Source organism: Lemur catta, chromosome 20 (assembly GCF_020740605.2).
Source record: "Lemur catta isolate mLemCat1 chromosome 20, mLemCat1.pri, whole genome shotgun sequence".
Lineage (NCBI taxonomy): Eukaryota > Metazoa > Chordata > Mammalia > Primates > Lemuridae > Lemur > Lemur catta.
This window is the reverse complement of record NC_059147.1, coordinates 3,343,604-3,360,789: the sequence shown is the minus strand read 5'-3', so window position 1 is coordinate 3,360,789 and position 17,186 is coordinate 3,343,604. Positions and strand designations below refer to the sequence as shown.

Genomic DNA, 17,186 nt, shown 5'->3' with positions numbered 1-17,186 from the left:
ATATCTGCTGTTATTTAAAGTCATGTTTATAAAATAAATTTCGTCTAGGGGTGGTAAATCTGGAAGAAATCTATTTAACAATGGTGAGAAATTAGAGAATAAAATTCTCTAAGCTATTGGTGATATGGAAATTTTGATTCAATAATGATAATATCCTAGAGATCTTGTCTATATATGAAAAAATTCTGATTAACTTACCAGATAGCTCCTATGACTTTTTTCTCCCAATGCTGTTTAATATTTAAATTTCTCTTGGACATTTCTCTGCAAAAGTGCTGAAGTGTCTGTTAGTTGTCCCTTTTTAGCAAGGAAGAGTTTAGTTTAAGTTAAAAAAGAATACTCTCTGATATGTATTCTAAGTTAAATAATTTTTTCTGCTTTTTTAAACATGTAATTTTTAAATTTAAAAAATTTTTTAATTTCATAGTATTATGGGGGTACAAACACTTTGGTTACGTGTATTGCCTTTGCACCACAATGTTGTGCAACCATCACCACTACCCATTTAAGCAAAAGGTTAGAAGACAGATTTTAATGATTATCAAAAAGGAATTTGATTCCCTTTTAACATTGACTATATTCCATTCTGTTGTATGTACCATATTTTGTTTATTCATCCGTCAGTGGACTACCTACTATTTTTGACAGTTGGTGGTGAGTTTTCAAATCAAATAAATAAATCATTAATTCATGATGGGATCAAAAATGTGAGTGTTGATCCTGGAAATGAGTTCATAAATGACCAGTGATGTGTACTCTACACCAGTGAAAGCTCCTCTCACCATGCTGTTAAATGGAGCAGTAGGTGTCATTTGAAATGTTAACCTTTGAAGTAACTATCTCAGTACCAATCACTGTCTTCTTTTTTCTGTTACAGATCCAGACTTTACTTACCTAGGAGGTATTTTAAATCCCATCCCAGGTTTAGTATTTTATCACTTTTTCCTCATGGCTTTTTGGATCAATCTTATTTTCCTTTGAACATTATTCATTTATTCTTTCTAGATTGCCAGTTTGAGCTCTCAGGAGCTGATGGAATAGTGCGTTCTAGTCAGGTAGAACAAGAAGAGAAAACGAAACCTGGCCAAGCAGTCGACTGCATATGGACAATTAAAGCCACACCGAAAGCGAAGGTATCGTTATATATTGAGTCACTTCAGAGAAGAACATAGTGTGACATGATTTGCAAAATGTGTCATTTTGATTTATACAAACATTTGTTAACTATATAAACTGATATTATAACTTCTAAAAATTGTATTTTAGTCACCTCATTGGGCACATACTAAGATCCAAGCACTGTTATAGCTAAATACAGTGAAATATAAATTTCAGGAATATTACAAATACATAAGGAGTCTTAATTGTAGAAGATTAAGATTCTTAAAATCTATCAATGCCTAATTGTCGAGTGTAAGTGTTGATGTGTATGATTATAGATTCATAAAAATATTTTTTATGGAGGAAAAATAGATTGCAAGAGGTTACATAGGTTGGTCAGAGGTTACATGGTTGGTCATACCAGTCTAAAAACCAAAATCACAAATATGTTGAGTCTTTGTTCTGTGTTGTTATCTTGCTGTCCTCTGCTAATCATGTAGAGCTTTTATTGGAAAGTACTGCAGGGAAAGAATATTTTTAAATAACTCTGACAGACTGAGATTGGTTGCTGTTAATTTATACTTCTAGGAATATCACCAGAGTTAAGACTATATTTAAAGCGTATGTGAAAAAGAGAGAAAAAGAAAGTGAGGGTGGAAGAACATACCTGTAAAGAATCGTAAAAATTATGACTGGGCATGGTGGCTCACACCTGTAGTCCCAGCAACTCGGAAGGCTGAGGTGAGAGGATTGCTTGAGCCCAGGAGTTGGAGACTGCAGTGAGCGATGATCACACCACTGCACTCCAGCCTGGGCAGCAGAGCATGACCCTGTCTCTTAAAGGAAAAAAAATCAGATCGACAGTTATGGATGGTTGTGTAGTGGATTAGATAACCTAAGAACTCACCTAGTAAGAAACACTTGGAAACATTGGGTAAGTTATAACAAATATTCTTTTAAAAAAGCATATGTGAGGCCGGGCGCGGTGGCTCACGCCTGTAATCCTAGCACTCTGGGAGGCCGAGGCAGGTGGATCGCTCGAGGTCAGGAGTTCGAGACCAGCCTGAGCAAGAGTGAGACCCCCGTCTCTACCAAAAATAGAAAGAAATGATTTGGACAGCTAAAAATCTATATAGAAAAAATTAACTGGGCATGGTGGCGCATGCCTGTAGTCCCAGCTACTCGGGAGGCTGAGGCAGTAGGATCGCTTAAGCCCAGGAGTTTGAGGTTGCTGTGAGCTAGGCTGACGCCACGGCACTCACTCTAGCCCGGGCAACAAAGCAAGACTCTGTCTCAAAAAAAAAAAAAAAGTATATGTGGGCTGGGTGCAGTAGCTCACACCTGTAATCCTAGCACTCTGGGAGGCCGAGGCAGGAGGATCACTTGAGATTAGGAGTTCAAGACCAGCCTGAACAAAAGTGAGACCTCGTCTCTACTAAAAATAGAAAAACCAGCCAACGCAGTGACACGTGCCTATAGTCCCAGCTACTCGGGAGGCTGAGGCAGGAGAATCGATTGAGCTCAAGAGTTTGAGGTTGCAGTGAGCTAGGCTGACACCACCTCACTGTAGTCTGGTCAACAGAGCGAAACTCTGTCTCAAAAAAAGAAACAATTAAAATGGTCTTGTGCTCGTAAAACCTTTGAGGCAGCTGAAAAAAATAAATCTGAAACCACCAAGGAGGCTATTGGGTTTCTATCAATAAAACACTGTTGAAGGTAAGCTCACAGCCCCAAGTTAGAACACCTGTGCTCACAGTCTGCCATGCATGAGAGTTAGCACACATAACACACAGGAAGACGTTCCCTAGATCCCCAGAAACCTAAGTGTTTTCCCACAAGAAGGAAACAAAAAGATGAGAAAGAAAAATGACCAGGCATGTTTTTTAAAGTAACCAAATATAAATTCTGTAAATAAAAGTATGGTTATTAAAAGATAAATCCAAGGAAATTACCCAGAATGTAGTGCTGGGACAGGGTGGTAGTTTATTAAGTATTTTTCAAGAACTACGGAAAGGCATGACACAGTGACTCCCAAGGAGGAAAAATGACTTTAGAGTGACACTGACTTGCATTGTACCCCACAGACAAGGAGAAAAATCTTTAAAAAACTACAGAGAAAAGAGATTGCGTACAGAAGGATGCTATTAAGATTGTTACCAGCATTATCAATAGCAAAGTTGAAGCCCAAAGACAGTGAAATAATGTCCTCAATGTTGAGAGACAATTAAGAACTGGTAACCCACATATCCTTATGCAACTAAACTGTAATTCAAGAATGACAGCAAAATGCAGGTATTTCTGGGAAAAAATAATTAATGAACCAAATGTTAAAATTCAAATGTATTCTGTTCATAGGATAATTACAGGAAAAATTAAAGGTATAAAAATAGGAAAAAATTACCAGGCAAATACAAAAAGAGAGCTGATATAACTATTAAAATAGAAATCAAGAAGGTCACTAATTCACAAGGAAGATATAATAATTTAAAATCTTAGGCATTAATAATATAGCCTCAAAATATACAAACATAAATTGATGATTGCCAGGGAACATTGATAAATCCACATTTACAGTGAGTAATTTTTTTTACCTCTTTCAGTAATTAATAGGTCAAGCATACAAAAAAATAAGTATAACTAAAAAGATTTGATTTAAACAACACATATCTGCCTAATGGACATAGTGTCTTGCTCCCAGCATCCAGAGAATGTGCATTCTCTACAAGCATGCATTAAACATATGTCAGAACTGATACATGCACTAGGCTACAAAGGAAGTCTGAACATACACCAATGTTCGGTATCACACAGCATCCTCTGACAACAGTGCGATTGAACTGGGGATCAGCAACCAAAAGATTACTCTAAAACCCCATATGTTTGGAAGTTTACTACTGTGCTACTTAGTAATTAATTTATAGGTCACAGAAGAAGTCAGGGTGGAAATTTGAATACATATAAAATTCAATAATGATGAAAATACTGTATATTAAAAAATTGTGGGGTACAACTAAAACAGTACTTTGAGGGAATTTATGACTAAAAATGCTTCCTTTAGAAGAAAAAAAGATTGACTTTTAATTAGCTAAGATTCAATTCAAGAAGTTAAAAGAATGGCAAATGCAAAGAAAGTAACAAGTAATAATTTTTAAAAAGCAGAAATAAATTAAATTAAAAACAAAGATACAAAAAGAGTGAGTCACTGAAACCCAAAGCTGGCTCTTTGTAATAGGTAACAATAGGCAACCTTCTGCCAAGATTTTTCTAGAATATTAGGAATGGAAAAGGTCATAAATCAAGTACAGCAGAAATTAAAAACTATTATGAGACAAACCAATTATGAAGTAGACCTGCTGAACAAAAAACAAAAATCTGTGTTTCTTTAATAAATAAATGACAAAGGGAAAAATAAAAACAGGAGGACCTATTTAGATTAAAAGAGATATAAAAGTCAAATGAACTTAGGGATTCAAACAAACTATAAGTGGGGGGAACTGATGACATTAACAGACAATTAGAAGTTTGAACACTAGTATTTGATAGTAAGAAGTTACTCATTTGTTTGGTTTGATAATAGTACAGAGGTTAGTAGCTTTAGTGATAACCTGGAACTATTTACAGATGAAATGATTTAGTGTCTGGAGTTTGTCTCTAATATGTAAGGGGCAGAAGTAAGGAGAGACATAGATAAAATAAGATTAATTGTTGAAGTCAGGGGATGAGTACATGGATATATGATATACTTTGTCTGCTTTTACATATTAGAAATTTTCAATAGCAGCATTTTAGGCCAGGCATGGTGGCTCACACCTGTAATCCCAGTACTTTGGGAGGCTCTGGTGGGAAGATGGCTTGAGGCCAGGAGTTCTAGACCAGCCTGAGCAACATAGTGAGACCTGTCTCTACAAAAAAAATGTAAAAATGAGCCTGGCATGATGGTGTGCACTTGTAGCCCTAGGTACTGAGGAGGCTGAGGTGGGAGGATCGCTTGAGCCGAGGAGATCGAGGTTGCAGTGAGCTGTGATTGCACCACTACACTCTAGCCTGGGCAACAGAGAGAGACCCTATCTCTAAAAAAAAAGAAAGAAAGAAAAACAAAGTGATTTAGATTATCATAAGAACATTATGAATAATTCTTTATTAATAAATTTGTAAGCTGGAAAGTATGGAGAGAATCCCTTTTTTTTTTTTTTTTTTTGTCTCTCTTCACTCATATTCTCAGAACTCACAACAGGTTAGGATGCTAAAACCCTGAGGAAAACTTGTCTTTCTAGCCAGAGGAACTGGGTAAAGGAGACCAAGTTGTTGTCTAGAGAGTATGAAGGAGGTCTGGGAGAGGGGAGCACTGGAGAAGGGGAAGCACTGTTTCTGGCTTTCCTCCCAAGCTGCATAAACACAGAACAGACACAAAGAAACATGGCACCGGTGTTGGAAACCACATTACAATATAAACCATCCAAGTCCCTGACCGGGGCACATCCTGGGCAAGCCGACACAGCACAGCAAGGGCTTTGAAACCTGAACCAGCACTGCGACTGCCACCCACACAAAGTGAGACAGAACTTGCAGTCTGTACCTAATGTGTTTGACTTCCTGCTGAAACAAAACAAATAATAAAAGTCAACATTTTCCAGTGATTTTTAATAAGATCCAGAGTCTCACAAGGTATTGAAAATGTCCAGGATACAATAGAAAATTACATATAAAAAATAGGAAAGTTGGATTTGTTCTGAAATGAAAAGCAATCAACAGATCCCAACCCTAACAGAACCCAGATATTGGAATTGTCAAAAACTTTAAAACAACAATATAACCATGCTCCACTATGTGAAGGAAACACTCCTGAAGAGTGGAAAGGTGGTATTCAGCAGAGGAATAGAAAGTGTCAAAGAATCAAGTGGAAATTTTCGAACTGAAAACAATATAGTATCTGAAGTTTTAAATATTCCCTGTCAGATCGGCTCAATAGGAGAATGGAGATGAAGGAAAGTCACTGAACTTGAAGATGAATCAGTAGAAAGTATCCAGTCTGAAATACAGAGGGAAAAAATACTTAAAAACAAATTAATACACCCTCAGGGACCTGCAGAACAATTTCAAAAGGCCTAATGTGTATGTCATTTCATCCTAGAAGGAGAAAAGGCAGAGACTGGTACAGAATAAATATATGAAGAAATAATGCCTAACAAGTCCCAAATTTGGTGAAAGACATATAAGATATAGATATAAGAAGCACACATCAAAATCAAATTACTTGAAACCAAATAATGAGATCTTGAGATCTGCCAGAGGAAAATGATGCATTTTATATAAGGAAGCATTGATTTGAATGACACTGGATTTCTCTTCAGAAACTGTGGGAGCCAAAGGTAATGGATTAAAATCTGTAAGTGTGGCGGGGGAGAACTGTGAAATCAGAATTTTATATCCAGCAAAACTTCTTCCAAGAATGAGAGCAAAAGAGAGATGTACTTGGAAGACAAAGAGAATTTATCACTTAACAGACTGCTATAAAAGAAATTATGAAGGAAATTCTTTAGATAAAAGAAATACTAGGAAGAATCTTGGAGGTTCATGAATGAAGGGAAACAAATGGTAAATATCTGGGACATTTTACCAGTGTCTGGAACAAAGCAGAAGATATCACTACAGAACCTACCATTGTTAAAGATAATAAGAAAATATAATGAACAGTTCTATGCCTGAAGATCAGATGACTTAGATGAAATGGGCAAATTTCTTAAACACTACACACTGCCCAAACATATCCAAGAAGAAATAGGTAATCTGAATTGTTCTATATCTATCCCAAAAATTGAATTCATAGTTAAAAACCTTCTAACAAAGGTCCAGGCCTAGGTGGATTCACTTGGCAAATTGTACCAAACATTTAAGGAAGATAATGCCAATTCTTCACAATCCCTTTGAGGAAATGAAGAGGAAGGAACGCTTCTAAACTCATTTTATAAGACAAGTATTACCCTGATACTACTACCACCAGACAAAGACATAAGGAAACTCGATCAATATTCCTTAGGAAAACAGATGCAGACTAGCTGGTGGTAGATTTGTGATGTCACAGTGCACACTGCAGTGACCATAAAATGGCATGATGTGGAAGCATTTTCAGGGGATGCAGAAGGGATTAAGAGACAAGATGTTTATTCCATGTGCTTTGCTTCATTTAGTACATAGCTCGTTGGCTAGTGAACCTAATTGTAAACTTTTAGGTATTTTTGTACAAATAAGGGACTGATGTTATGTTTCTTTTTTTCTTTTTTTTTGATGGCAGGTGCAGGACATGATGTTCTGTTTCTTGTCATTAGAAATAAACAATACTGTGTCTTCGATTTTAAAAAGATAGATGCAAAATTTGTCAATAAAACATTAGCAAATCTAATCCAGCATTTTAAAAAAAAGTGTATAAGTCATCACAACCAAGTGTGGTTTATCCCAGGATTACAAGCCTGGTTCAACATTTGAAAAATCAATGTAATTCACCATATAAACTAAAGAAGACTATGATCCTCTCCATTTATTAAAATTCAATACCTGTTCATGATAAAAATCTCAGAAAGGTAGGATGAAACAGTATTTCTATAACCTGGTAAAGAGCATCTTCAAAAACCTACAGCTGACACTATACTTAATGGTGAAACCTTGAATTCTTTCCCCTTCAAAATTAATAATAAGCTAACTCCTATTCACTGTACTAGAAATTGTAGTCAGTGCAAAAAAGCATGCAGATTCAAAAGAAAGAAAATTATCTTTTAGCAAATGACATGGTATCTATATAAAAATTTACATAAAATTGAGAAAAAAGCTCCTGGAAAAATTAAATCAGTTTAGCAAGGTTGAGGATAGAAGACCATAAACAAAAATCATTTGTATTTTTATATGCTAGAAATGCACAATTGGAGTTCAAAATTAATAAAACAGTACCATTTAAGATATTACTGCATAAAAAAATATGTGCAGCATCCATAAACTAAAAACTTACAGAACTACAACAAAAAAATTCAAAGAATTTTTGAACACCTAAATAAACAGAGAGATGTACTGCATAGATCTTTGGTGGACTCAGTAGTGCTAAAATGTCAATTCTTCTGAAATTGGATCTATAGCGATGAATACAATTCCAAAGTCTATTTACAAACTGATGCTAGGACTTAATGGGAAGGCAAATAATTATAAAAGCCAAAATTATGTTGAAAAAGAACAAAGATGGAAGGCTCACTAATTTGAAGACTTTAAAGCTTCATAGTAAAGACAGTGTGGTACTGACAAAAGGACAGACACATAGGTCAATGGAACAGAGTCCAGATAGTAGATTTATACAAATATGGTTAATTGGCTTTTGATAGATATACAAAGGCAATTCAGTAAAGAAAGGATATTCTTTAAAAGATGGTGCTAGAACATATGGATAACCATATTCTAAGAAAAACTATGAACCTTAACCTATACCTGATACCTTATACAAAACTTAAAATGGATCATAGACATAAGTGTAAAATTATAAAACATTTAGAAGAAAATATAGGAGAAAATCTTAGTAACTTTGGATTAGACACAGAGTTCTTAGATACAATACCAAAGGAGTATCCATAAAAGAAAAATTTATAAATTAAAGAACTTCTCTGTGAAAGACACTGTTGATTGAAGAGAAAAGCCACTACTAGGAGGAAGTATTTGCAAAAGATTTCTTTTCTCCAGAACTCAAAACTCAAAAATGAGAACACAACCCAATTGTAAAACAGGCAGATTTTAACAGAGACTTTACCAAAGAAGATTTAGTTGTTACCAAAATGCGCATTAAAACCACAATAAGATAGTACTATACTCCATTAGAACAACAATAATTTTTAAAAAGCCAATACCAAGTTCTGGGACGTAAGAGGAACTGAAACTCTGATAAATTCCTGTAGGAATGCACAATGCTATAGCCACTCTGGAAAACAGTTTGGTGGTTTCCTATAAAGTTACCTTGTGACTCAGCGGTCTCTTCTGGATGGGTATCCAGGAGAAATGAAAACTTATGTTCATAGAAAAAAGCCTATATGTAAATGTTCATAGCAATTTTATCCATAATAACCAAAAACTGGAAATGGTCCAAATGTTATTCAGCTACTAAAACAATAAACTGTGGCACATCTGTACAGTAAAATCTATTCTAAAATAAAAAAGGACAAACCATAGATAGATGCAATAACCTCAGATGTGTCATGTTGAGTGAAACAATCCAGACTTAAAAGGCTGTATGTTCTATGGTTTCATTTATATGAAGTTCTGGAAAAAGTGAAACTACAGGACAGAGAACAGATCATTGCTTACCAGGGCTCAAGACTGAAGGTGGGTTTTGAATGCAAACTACCAGCATATGAGAATTGGGAGGCAGAGGGTGGGGAGGCGTAATGAAACACTTGTTGAAGTGTCAGCAAGGATTCAGTAATGGAAACCCTCTTAATTTGCTTAAGAAGTATAAATTGCGGTCAGAGAGGCAAGATGGCAAATGAGAAACACCTCTAGCCAGAGTGTCTCTGCAAGAAGGAAAGATTTTACATGAAAGAGAAAAAAACAGACAAACACATATGGATCAGATCAGAGTCAGAGGAAGGGTGCCTGAACTACAGGAGACTCCACAGGAAGAGGTTGTGGAGCAGAACTGCAAGGAGATTAATCTGATGCAGGAATTAAGCCCCAAAAGGCTTGGAGACCAACAAGAAGGGTAGGTGGAGTGGTTAAAATTTCTCCCCCTTGCATCTCAGACTGCTGGGGGCTCTCAAGCTGCTAGAGAGACCTGCTGACGCCAGCCCAGAGACTCCTGCCACCAGTGTGTGGAGAGCCTCTTGTGGGCAAGGAACCAGGCTCTCAGCTCCCTCAGCACCTCCCACCCTACATACCTGAGCCAGTTGGCAGGCATCATATTGCTTCTCCACTCACTGGGCGCCTTTGTCCTCTCTGGGGGCCTCAGCTCCTCAGGGTCCGTCTTGCTCATCCCCAACTCTGGCCCAGACTGCAGGAGCCACAGGGGTCCAGTGAGTCCCAGGAGATCTGCAGGACTCCAAAGCCTGGTCATTCTGAGGAGACTGCCTCCCAGAGAGTGTTGGAGACTACTGGTATGCAGTCCTTTGTCCACCTAGTCCTTCATTCTCCTCTTCCCTTGCCCTACCCTCGGCTGCTGAGAGAGACAATTTAGCCACCACCCAGAGGCATCCACAGGGAACAGGGTTTGGACCTTTCCTTCTGGGGCCCTGCAGTGGACTGAGGGGTGCTTGGACTGTGAGCTCCCCTTCCTGGTGCTCCTTGCCTGGTGACTTCAGCAGAGCAGAACAAATCTCTGTGAATTAGTCTACTAAGGTGTACATGCCTTCAGGGGCAGATCAGAGTGGGTTCTAGCTGCAGCATGCTCAAGCGGCACTCCTCCCATGGGAGGGCCGAGCTCCAAGCTCAGGCCAGGATCCTGGGCAGGGAACCTCCTGGCCCGCATAACAGTTGAGGGGCAGCTCGGCTGGCTTGTGGTCCTGCCTACAGGTAGAGGCCCAGGAAATACCACAGAATAGGGGAGGGTGGAATGGAGCAAGGCCTGTTCCACACTGCCAGACTGAGGGTCTCAGACAGCCCCACGTCCACACACAGACTATCTGGTCAAGTGGGGCCACTTCAGCCCTCCCTGGCAGCTTTGCCTAGGAGCAGGGAACAGACCTTTGGCCCCTGCTAAAAGCATTTGTGGAGTTTAAGGACATGCTCACCCAAACCAGCCCCACCCAACCTCACTCCCCCACCTGCCCCCACTGAGGTGGAGAATAAGGGCACACCTGGGCCCCACCTACCCCTGGGGCACTAGAGTGCTTCTCCAGAGGAACCAGAGCTGGTCACAGGACCCCAAAACAACATTGTAGCTTGTTCCAGCAAGCGCCGCCTACTGACAGGTCAATTCGCATGCCCTTTTACTGTACTTACTGACTCACCCACAAGCACTACCTACTGGCTCAGAGAATAAACTGGGCTGTCATTGTCCAAAAAAATCCATGGAAGCAACAGCTGCTCCAGATAGGAATCAGTGCAAGAACTCTGGAAGTATGAAGAATCAAACCAAAAGACACACCCAAAAGGGAACACCAGCTCTCTAGCAATGGATACCAACCAAAATCAGAACACTGAAATGACAGATGAAGAATTTCGAATATGAATCATAAGAAAACTCAGTGAAATACAAGAGAAAATGGATACCCACCACAAAGAAATCACAAAAACAAATCCAGTAAATGAATGAAAAATTCACTAAAGAAATTGGAATGTTAAAGAAAAGTCAAAGAGAACTTCTGCAAATGAAGAATTTATTCAAGTAATTACAAAACACAGTAGAAAGCCTCAACAATAGGCTAGATCTAGCAGAAGAAAGAATCTCAGGGATTGAAGACAACACCTTTCAATTAAACAAGTTAATCGCAGAGAAATAAGAGAAAAGAGCAAAGCCTACAAGAAATGTGGGATTATGTGAGGAGACCTAATACAAGAATCATAGGCATCCCTGAAGGTGAAGAGGAAAATACACAAGGTTCGATAAACAATTTGATGAGATATATGGACATTCTGGCCTTGCTAGGAATCTAGATACCGAGGTACAAGAAGGTCAAAGGACTCCTGGGAGATTCATTGCAAACAAGAAGACACACAGTCATCATACCGGCCAAAATAATCACGAAAGAAGCCCTCCTACGAGCTGTAAGGTGAAAGCAGCAGGTAACTTACAAAGACTTACAGGTAACTCACATCAGACTTCTCAACTGAGATCTTACAAGCCAGAAGGGACTGAGGCCTCATTCTCAGTCTTCTCAAACAAAATAATGCCCAGGCTAGAATTTTGTATCCTGCAAAACTAAGTTTCTTTTATATAGGAGAAATAAAGATCTCAGACAAGCAAACACTGAGGGAATTCATCAAGACAAGACCTGCCTTGCAGGAAGTACTCAGAACAGTGTTACATATGGATCAGCACAATAGACACTCACCAGCATAAAATCATCAAAAAGCTAAAGGTCAAAGGCCAGGTACCACAGTGGCTCAAGAGAGAGAACAAAACAACAAAATTCAACTCAACAGGATGAACGGAAATCCACCCCATTTATCAATTGTTTCAATAAATGTGAATGGCTTGAACTGCCCACTAAAGAGACATAGGCTGGCCGAATGGGTAAATGTACACAAGCCAAGTATCTACTGTCTAAAGGAAATACATCTAACCCACAAGGATGCATTCAGACTCAAGGTGAAGGGATGGAAAACAATATTCCACACAAATGGAAACCAAAAGAAAGCTGGAGTAGTGGTTCTTACATCAGATAACGTACTCTTAAAATCAACAAAAATAATGAGCGACAAAGATGGTCATTATATAATGGTAAAGGGAACAATTCAAGAAGAAGACAACAATTCTAAATATGTGTGTACCTAACACAGGTGCACCCAGATTCATAAAGCAAATCCTACTTGATCTAAACAAAATGATAAACAGCAGCACCATAATAACCAGGATTTCAACACACCTCTGACAGAACAGGACAGACCCACCAAACAGAAAATAAACAAAGAAACAATGGACTTAAACAGAGCTCTAGAATAAATGGGCCTGACTAAGATTTACAGAACATTCTACCCAGTAGCCACTGAATATAGGTTTTTCTCATGGGCTCACGGGACATTCTCTAAGATTGACCATATACTAGGCCATAAAACATGTATCAACAAATTAAAAAAAAATAAGAAATTATATCATGCATCTTCTCAGACCACAGTGTAATAAAATTAGAAATCAACTTCAATAGAAACACTCATCTGTACACAAAGTCATGGAAACTAAACAATCTTCTGCTGAATGATTATTGGGTTAAGGAGGAAATTAAGATGAAAATCAAAAGATTCTTTGAACTAAGTGATAAAGGAGACCCAGTTATCAAAATCTGTGGGACACAGCTAAAGTAGTCCTGAGAGGAAAATTTGTATCCATAAACACCTACATCCAAAAGACAGATCACAAATCAATGACCTAATGAATCATCTCAAAGAACTGGAAAAATACGGACAAACCAATCCCAAACCCAGCAGAAAAAAGAAATAACCAAGATCAGAGCAGAACTAAATGAAATTGATAAAAAAAAAACTATACAGAAGATTAAGGAAACAAAAAGTTGGTTCTTTGAAAAAATAAAGAAAATTGGTGTGCCTCTTGCTAGATTAACAAGAAGCAGAAAAGAAAGTACTCTAATAAACTCAATCAGGAATGAAAAAGGAGAAATTATAATGGATACCACAGAAATACAAAAGATCATCTCTGAATACTACAAAAATCTCCATGTACATAAACTTGAAAATCTGGAGGGAATGGACAAATTCGTAGAAACACACAGCCTCCCTAGGCTTAATCAGTAAGAAATAGAATTCCTGAACAGACCACTATCAAGCACCTAAATTGAAGCAGCAATAAGAAACCTTCCTTAAAAAAGTCCCGGACCAGATGGTTTCACACCTGCATTTTATCAGGCTTACCAAGAAGAACTAGTGCCTATCCTGCAGAAATTATTCCACAACATCAAGAAGGAAGGCATCCTCCCCAGCACATTTCACAAAGCCAACATCACCCTGATACCTAAGCCAGGAAAGGACTCAACAAAGAAAAAACTACAGACCAATATCCCTTATGAATATACATGCAAAAATTCTCAATAAAGTCCTAGCAAATCGAAGTCAGCTGCTCATCAAAAAAAAAAAAAATCCATCATGACCAAGTGGGCTTCATCCCATAGATGCAGGTATGATTCAACATACACAAATCTACAAATGTAATTCACCACATAAATAGAAATAAAAACAAATACTATATGATCCTCTCAATAAATGCAGAAAAAGTATTCAACAAAATTCAGCACCCTGTTATGATAAGAAAGTTTAACACAATAGGCCATATACAAGAAACCCACAGCCAACATCATATTGAATGGGTAAAATTGAAAGCATTCCTGCTTAGAACTGGAACCAAACAAGGTTGCCCTCTATTACCAGTTGTATTCAATTTAGTCCTAGCCAGAGCAATCAGACAAGAGGATGAAATCAAGGGCATCCAAATGGCAGCAAAAGAGGTCAAACTATTGCTCTTTGCTGACGATATGATCTCGTATCTAGAAAACCCTAATGATTCTGCCAAGAGACTATTGGAATTGATAAACAAACTTAGCAAAGTCTTGGGTTACAAAATCAATGTATACAAATCAGTAGCATTCCTGTATGTCAACAACAGTCAAACTGAGAACCAAATCAAAGATTCAATACCCTTCACAATAGCAACAAAGAAAATAAAATATGTAGGAATATATTTAAGGAGGTGAAAGACCTCTACAGGGAAAACTATGAAACACTGAGGAAGGAAATAGCAGAGGATGTAAACAGGTGGAAAACCATTCCATGCTCATGGATTGGCAGAATCAACATTGTTGAAATGTCTGTACTACCCAAAGTGATCTACAGATTCAATGTAATCCCTATTAAAATACCAACATTATTTTTCACAGATCTAGAAAAAATAATTCTACACTTCGTATGGAACTAGAGAAGACCCTGTATAGCAAAAGCAACCTTAAGGAAAAAAACAAACTCAGAGGCATCAATTTACTAGACTTCAAGCTATACTACAAGGCTGTAGTAACTAAAACAGCATGGTACTGGCACAAGAACGGAGACATAGACCAATGTAACAAAACTGAAAACCCATATATAAAACCATCCTCACATAGCCATCTAATCTTTGACAAAGCAGACAAAAAGATAAGCTGGGAAAAAGAATCCTTATTGAATAAATGTTGCTGGGGAAATTGGATGGCCACATGTAGGAGACTGAAACAGGATCCACACCTCTCACCTCTCACAGAAATCAACTCACAGTGGATAACAGACTTAAACCTAAGGCATGGTACTGTAAGAATTCTAGAAGAAAATGTTGGAAAAACTCAACCTAGGGAAAGAATTTATGAAGAAGACCCCAAAGGCAGTCACAGCAACAGCAGAAATAAATAACTGTGACCTGAGCAAATTAAAAAGCTTCTGCACAGCCAAGGAAACTATCACCAGAGCAAACAGGCAACCTACAGAACAGAAGGAAATATTCGCATGCTACCCATACAATAAAGGGCTAATAACTAGAATCTGTATAAGACTCAGGAACATCAGGAAGAAAAAATCAAACCACCCTATCAAAAAGTGGGCAAAGGACATGAACAGAACTTTTCAAAAGAAGACTAATGGCCAACAAACATGCGAAAAAATGCCCAACATCTCTAATCATCAGGGAAATGCAAATCAAAACCACAATGAGACATCACTGAACTTCAGTGAAAATGGCTTTTATCAAAAAGTCCCAAAACAACAAATGTTGGCATGGATGCAGAATAGGACCACTCATATACTGCTGGTGGGACTGCAAACTAGTACAACCTGTATGGAAAGTAATATGGAGATACCTCAAAGAACTGAAGGTATAACTACCATTTGATCCAGCAATCCCATTACTGGGCATCTACCCAAAGGAAAAAAAGACATTCTTTAAAAAAGACATCTGCACTAGAATGTTTATAACAGCACAATCCACAGTTGCAAAGATGTGGAAACAACCCAAGTGCCCATCAGTACGTGAGTGGCTTAATAAAATGTGGTATACGTATACCATGGAGTACTACTTGGCCACGAAAAACAATGGTGATCTGGCACCTGTTGTATTATCCTGGATAGTGCTGGAGCCCATTCTACTAAATGAAGTATCACAAGAATGGAAAAACAAGCACCACATGTACTCACCATCAAATTGGTATTAATGATCAACACTTATGTGCACGTATAATAGTAACATTCATTGGGTGTCGGGCAGGTGGGAGTGGGGAGGAGGTGTTAGGTATATTCACACCTAATGGGTGCAGTGCACACTGGGGGATGGACTCGCTTGTAGCTCTGACTCAAGTGGGACAAAGGCAATATATGTAACCTAAACATCTGTACCACCGTGATACTCTGAAATTTTAAAAAAAAGTAGTATAAATTGGTACAACCACATTGAAGAGCTGTTTGGCATGCTTTGGTAAAGCTAAAAATGGTCATATGCTAAAACACAGCAAGTATACTTCTACATATATTCCCAAATGAAATTATCATATTATGTGCATAATGTGAATACAAGAATGTTTACAGCAGTATTAGTTAATAATCAAGCTAAATCCAACAGAAGAATGGATAATGACTTATTTCTATAATTGGTACAAGGTTTTAAAATATGCAGAATACTATATATTTTTATAGATAAATATGAAAATATTGAAATGTGCACCAAATTAAATAAATAGTATTTCTTAGATGTCCTTACTCTTCTTTATTGAAATATTCCATGAAAAGTTAGTTCCATATTCATAAGTTTTTTAGGAGTATTATGTAGAATATTGATTACTAGAGAATCTGTGTTACTTTTTTGTTTTTTCTCTTATCAAGTTGTGATTTTGAGAGGATGTGTTACTTTTAATAAAAGTAAATTGACTTTTAAAAAGTTAAAAAATAAGTTACACACGACCTAAAAACTGAGTCAAATTTTAAAATTTAAATGTTAAACTAAATGAGTAAACAGATGGTTTTATTTAAGAAATTTAAGTTTAAAAATGTTAAAGTTGGCCGGGCATTGTGGCTCACACCTGTAATTCTAGCACTCTGGGAGGCTGAGACGGGAGGATCACTCGAGGTCAGGAGTTCAAGACCAGCCTGAGCAAGAGCGAGACCCCATCTCTACTAAATTAAAAAAAAAAAATAGAAATTATATGGACAACTAAAAATATATAGGAAAAATTAGCCAGGCATGGTGGCACATGCCTGTAGTCCCAGCTACTCAGGAGGCTGAGGCAGAAGGATCGCTTAAGCCCAGGAGTTTAAGGTTGCTGTGAGCTAGGCTGACGCCACGGCACTCTAGCCAGGGCAAAAGAGTGAGACTCTGTCTCTGAAAAAAAAAAAAAAAATGTTAAAGTTCACCATAGTCCTTGAATACTCAAAATGAGATA

The 17,186-nt window shown here is 37.6% G+C and overlaps 1 protein-coding gene across 2 annotated transcripts in view; it reads left to right on the top strand.

Moving 5' to 3' along the window:
* The window catches only part of NETO2 (neuropilin and tolloid like 2), a 59,004-nt gene that overhangs the window by 17,702 nt on the left and 24,116 nt on the right, over positions 1-17,186 (top strand). For both annotated transcript variants that reach the window (XM_045533350.1, XM_045533351.1), the window contains exons 5-6: positions 878-922; positions 1,006-1,133. In XM_045533350.1, the coding sequence (XP_045389306.1) occupies positions 878-922; positions 1,006-1,133 (173 nt within the window). The remainder of the gene's footprint in view (positions 1-877; positions 923-1,005; positions 1,134-17,186) is intronic.